This window comes from Echinops telfairi, unplaced genomic scaffold (assembly GCF_000313985.2).
Source record: "Echinops telfairi isolate 266 unplaced genomic scaffold, ASM31398v2 ScPeMD7_5592;HRSCAF=6446, whole genome shotgun sequence".
Taxonomy (NCBI): Eukaryota; Metazoa; Chordata; class Mammalia; order Afrosoricida; family Tenrecidae; genus Echinops; species Echinops telfairi.
In genome coordinates, this window is record NW_022109491.1 from 31,055,246 (window position 1) to 31,059,915 (window position 4,670).

Genomic DNA, 4,670 nt, shown 5'->3' on the forward strand with positions numbered 1-4,670 from the left:
GAGAGTGAGTGAGGCAGTGAGTGAGAGTGAGTGAGTCAGTGAGAGTGAGTGAGTGAGTGAGTGAGTGAGAGTGAGTGTGAGTGAGTGAGTGAGAGAGTAAGTGAGTGAATGAGAGTGAGGCAGTGAGTGAGAGTGAGTGAGTCAGTGAGAGTGAGTGAGTGAGTGAGTGTGAGTGAGAGTGAGTGAGAGTGAGTGAGAGAGTGAATGAGAGTGAGTGAGTGAGTGAATGAGTGAGTGAGTGTGAATGAGTGAGTGAGAGAGTAAGTGAGTGAATGAGAGTGAGTGAGAGAGTGAGAGTGAGAGAGTGAGTGAGTGAGTGAGAGTGAGTGAGTGAATGAGAGTGAGAGTGAGTGAATGAGAGTGAGTGAGAGAGTGAGTGAGTGAGAGTGAGTGAGTGAGAGTGAGTGAATGAGAGTGAGTCAGTGAGAGAGTGAGTCAGTGAATGTCAAGTGGGGTTTTACAGTCATCAGTGCAATCAGCTCCCTATTTCCTTCCCCCTTCCACCCCCCTCTTCCCATACTCTCAGAGAACAATGATGTTGTTATTGTTTCTGAAGGGTTATCTATCTTGGCTTTCATGTACCAAATGATCTTAAATATATAAATGAATCTACTTAACTCTAACATGATTAATGAGGTAAAACAAATAAAAACCATAATAGTAAGGAGAGCAAGTATTAACGAACTAGAGGATAGTTATATGGTTTATCAGTGCTATACCACACCCTGAATTTATCACCCCTTCCATGTGACCCTTCTGAGAGGGGCTGTCCAATTATCTTACAGGTGGGTTTTGGGTCTCCATTAAATCCACCCCTTCACATAGATCTGATTGCCTGTTTTTGAACTTCTGATATCTCTTCCCATTGACACTTTGTGATCACACAGGCTGGTGTGCTTCTTCCACATGGGCTTTGTTGCTTCCCAGCTAGATGGCCATTTGTTTAACTACAAGCCTTTAAGACCCCAGATGCTATATCTTTTAATAGCTGACACCATCAACTTTCTTCACCACATTTGCTTAAGCACCCATTTTGTCTTTAGCGATTGCGTCAGGGAGAGGAGTATCATACAGTGACACATTATTAGAATAAGCCGTTCTTGTATTGAGGTAAGATTTAAGTAGAGGCCCAAAGTCCATCTGCTTGTGGAATCCATTTTTGACTCATAGTGTGACAGAGCACAACTGCCTGGAGGATTTTCTAGGTTCCAATCTTTATGGGAGCATATTGTCAGTTAATCTATTCAGCTAATCTATGGCATTACCAGAACGTTCACCTTGTTATGGAGTGGGATGGTGATTCCTGGCATGGAAAGGTATGGGGAAGGGTTTTAGAGAAATATTTTACCTAAAGTATTTGCTGTGCCCCAAGAATTCTAGTTTGTGAACAAGTTCCATTTATGGTTAACATCTAGAGATAAATGTTAAGGTGCCAGCTCCTGCTCCTATCTGATCTAACGAGCTTGAAGTCTCCCAGATCTACATTAAAAATAATCTCTCCTTCAAAGTGCTGGTAGAAAAAATACAAAGAAAAACAGTTTTGTTAATATTTAAAAAGATGAGCTCCAACTATTTCCTACTTGGCCTTATGTCCACTTAACATACTCTATTCTAAGGGGAAGTAGGCAAAAGGGCATGTTACATTATTGATTTTTTATAAAAAATGATCAAAGTAGGACATAAACTTAATAAATATTCTCTGCTTTACTTACTATTTCCATACAAAAAAAATACCTGTAATAATTTGGATCTCATGACATCAGGAAAGAAGGAAGTTCCTCACAATCTGCTGGCTTCAGTAGCTAGTTTCTCCCTTAAAACACGAACTGGCTTTGACTAAAGTGGACACAAATCAGTAACAGACTATACAATTCTATTTCACAAATACAATCTGATCATTTTCCCAAAAACACTACCCCCCCCCAAAAAAATCCCTTGCAATTAATGACAAGTAAGACTAAGTCCGCGAGAGACAGGTGGAAATTGTTTGACATGAAGAGTGTTTATGCTGGTTGGAAACTGCTCTGCCGCCTTGCCTTCTTTCCTTCTGCAGGCTACGCCTGAGAGTCCCTGCTCAGTTTCCTTCCTGTCCTTCCGTCCCATCCCCAGGAACAGTTAGCAAAACCTCCATTTGGAAGGCTGTCCTGCCAACTCAGTCAGAACACAGCCAGTCAGCCCGCCAGCCACGCCAGCTCCCTTCTGCATTACCTGAAGGTCAATGTAGCCATCGTCTGTGCTGGCAAGTCTGGAGTACTTCACTTTGCTGCTGGGGAGCCCCGCTGCCAGGTTGGTACGAGATGGCATCATAACACGCTGACACTGCTACAGTCTGAAAACAAAGAAAATCGTCTGTTGTCTGCAAAGACACGTTCAGAACTCTCTGATACTGCACGCTGGAGTTCTGGGCTGCAAGGTCATACTTGCAACCAGCAAGTTAAGGTCCAATACTCTGAAAACCTGAGGTTCCTTTGGCAAAGTGAGAAGAATCTCACGGTACATCCACTTTGTCTTGCTGAAATAACAGCCAAGACACTTGTCAAGAACTAGGCATGACTCGCTACAGTGCTCCCTGACACCCAAGATTTGCAAAATCACATAGAGAATAGGTGGAAGCTTGGTGCCTCTAAGCCAGGCTCAAGGACTGCAAATTCCACGCTTTCAAACACTCTGAAACAGAACTGCCGGTCACTTCTACAGCTTTAAAGGTAAAAAGAAAGCAGCCTAGGCTCACAGGAATTTCTTATTTGCCTGAAAAGACGAGCAAGAATGAGCAATGACGGAATCCTATATCAATACTATGCCAATCCTTTCTCATATGCTTGCCCATCTATCCCTTCCCAAGCACTAAAACAAGTGATTTCATTTTCTGGATTACTTCATCTATAGCTACATAAGAAATCAGAATAAAAGTATGATTTGTTGTTCAAAATCATCAAAGCAGACACTTCTGTAACAAAACCGTGGCAACTGGGTCAATAGTTTAGGATATAGCATATATGATTTAAAACAGTGACATTTTAAATCAAATAAACATGTAGTGTGCTTACTTTTCCTCCATCTGTAAACAAAATTATGCTAACAAAACTAGAAAATCTATATTGAATGCAAAGCTACCTGAATTCTAAACGTGAGCCATACCTTTGGGAAGAGGACATCAGTGTAGGTCTCTGACCCGAGGGGCCCTGATGGTGTAGTGGGATACACGCTGGGCTACTAAAAACAAGGTCAGCAGATTGAAACCATACAGAAGGAAGTGAGGCTTTCCACTCTCATCAAGATTCCGTTTGGACTCTGTCCTATACGTCTCTGACAGGGAAGGACTCGATGGCAGCGAGTCTCCAACTCAAATTACTAGAGTCTAGTTAAGACCGATGGCACTTCCTGTTTTTCGGACATCATACAAAGTTGCTGCACATGTTATGGTTGAGGACATAACATCTAGACTTGGATTGGATTCAAAAGAATACTGCTAATAACACAATAATAAAGAAAACGGGAAAAAAAAGGGAGCCAAGAACCAACTTATGATTATCAGACCGGAATCCCAACGTAAGTCAGTGACTACTTGTATTTCAATAAGCGAAACCCTGCCACGGAATCAGTTCCAACTCTGAGGGGCGCTGTAGGAAGCTGAAATCTTTAGGGGTACAGACAGCCTCATCTTCCTTCGCAGTTCAACATTGATTAGCAGCGCCATCAGGGTTCCTTGACTGTCAATAAAAGGTAACATGAAGAAACTTGAAACTATACTAAGCCTGGCTTTTTTGGTAATCACCCTAATGGCAGTGAATCCCTATCTAGCATTTTGTTAGGCGCCCAACGCTGCTCTAAGTACTACAATAACAAAACTCACGCCCGTTTGCGAAATACTTGCACAGTAATTAAGCACTGAAAGAATGACAGGAGGGATAACAGTTGTGTGAGCCCCTAATAAAATGTTAAAAAAGAAGAAAAAAAATAAATAAAAAGACAGAAAAGGGGGGATAAAGACCAAAATGAATGTCAGAAGAGATTCTGAAAATTTGTTCTTGAATGGAAAGTAGCTAAATCAAATGTAAAAATTAAAGTAAAAGAGCTGAGCAGAAAAAAAAAAAAAAAAGAATGACAGGAATGCTAATCCTGTTCCTGCCTTTCTGGAAAGGTTGTTCAAAACTGCGTCAAACAGCGCGCTGCCACCCGGATTACAAGAGACTGAGTTCTACAAAACTTTAAAAAGTTCCAACCCCAGGCATTGTGGTGTTTTAGAGGCCATTTAACCACAACTCCTGAATACATTCTCAAAATGTCGCAGTCCAATTAATTATGCATACTATACACCTGCATCAAACCAAGAAGTGGAGGGGGCGGGGGAGGCGAATGCTGTGGAGTGAAAGTCTTGAAGAGAACAACGTAAGTAAATACAGCATTGTCAAAGTCCAAGTTCCCAAAAGGCTTTTTACCAACTTGGTCGCAACTCCCCAATTTCCTCAGCATCCAAACGTTGCAAGGCGGGTAAAGGGTGATGCCCTTCGCAGAGCCCCGCACGACACACCGAATTTGCTGCGTGGCTGGGCCGGAGGAGAAACCAGCATGCAGCCGGGGGCAGGCAGAAACAAACCCGCTTCCCGCGACCGCCGGCCGAGTGGCCTCTGCACCCGGAAGCCTCGGCGTGAGAGTGCGGGAGCGCAGCC

General features: G+C 42.8%; 1 protein-coding gene across 4 annotated transcripts in view; it reads right to left on the reverse strand.

Annotated features, from left to right (window-relative positions):
* TMEM230 (transmembrane protein 230) overlaps positions 1-4,610 on the reverse strand; it is a 14,233-nt gene extending 9,623 nt beyond the window's left edge. The window contains exons 1-3 of one of the 4 annotated variants that reach the window (XM_045295585.1): positions 4,440-4,610; positions 3,303-3,304; positions 2,209-2,319 (exon numbers count right to left, since the gene is read on the reverse strand). In XM_045295585.1, coding sequence (XP_045151520.1) covers positions 2,209-2,319; positions 3,303-3,304; positions 4,440-4,473 — 147 coding nt within the window. In that variant the 5' untranslated portion in view covers positions 4,474-4,610. Of the gene's footprint in view, positions 1-2,208; positions 2,330-3,302; positions 3,305-4,439 lie in introns of all 4 variants that reach the window. The other 3 variants (XM_045295588.1, XM_045295586.1, XM_004697850.2) reach the window with 3 other exon arrangements.
* Positions 4,611-4,670: the final 60 nt, after the last annotated feature.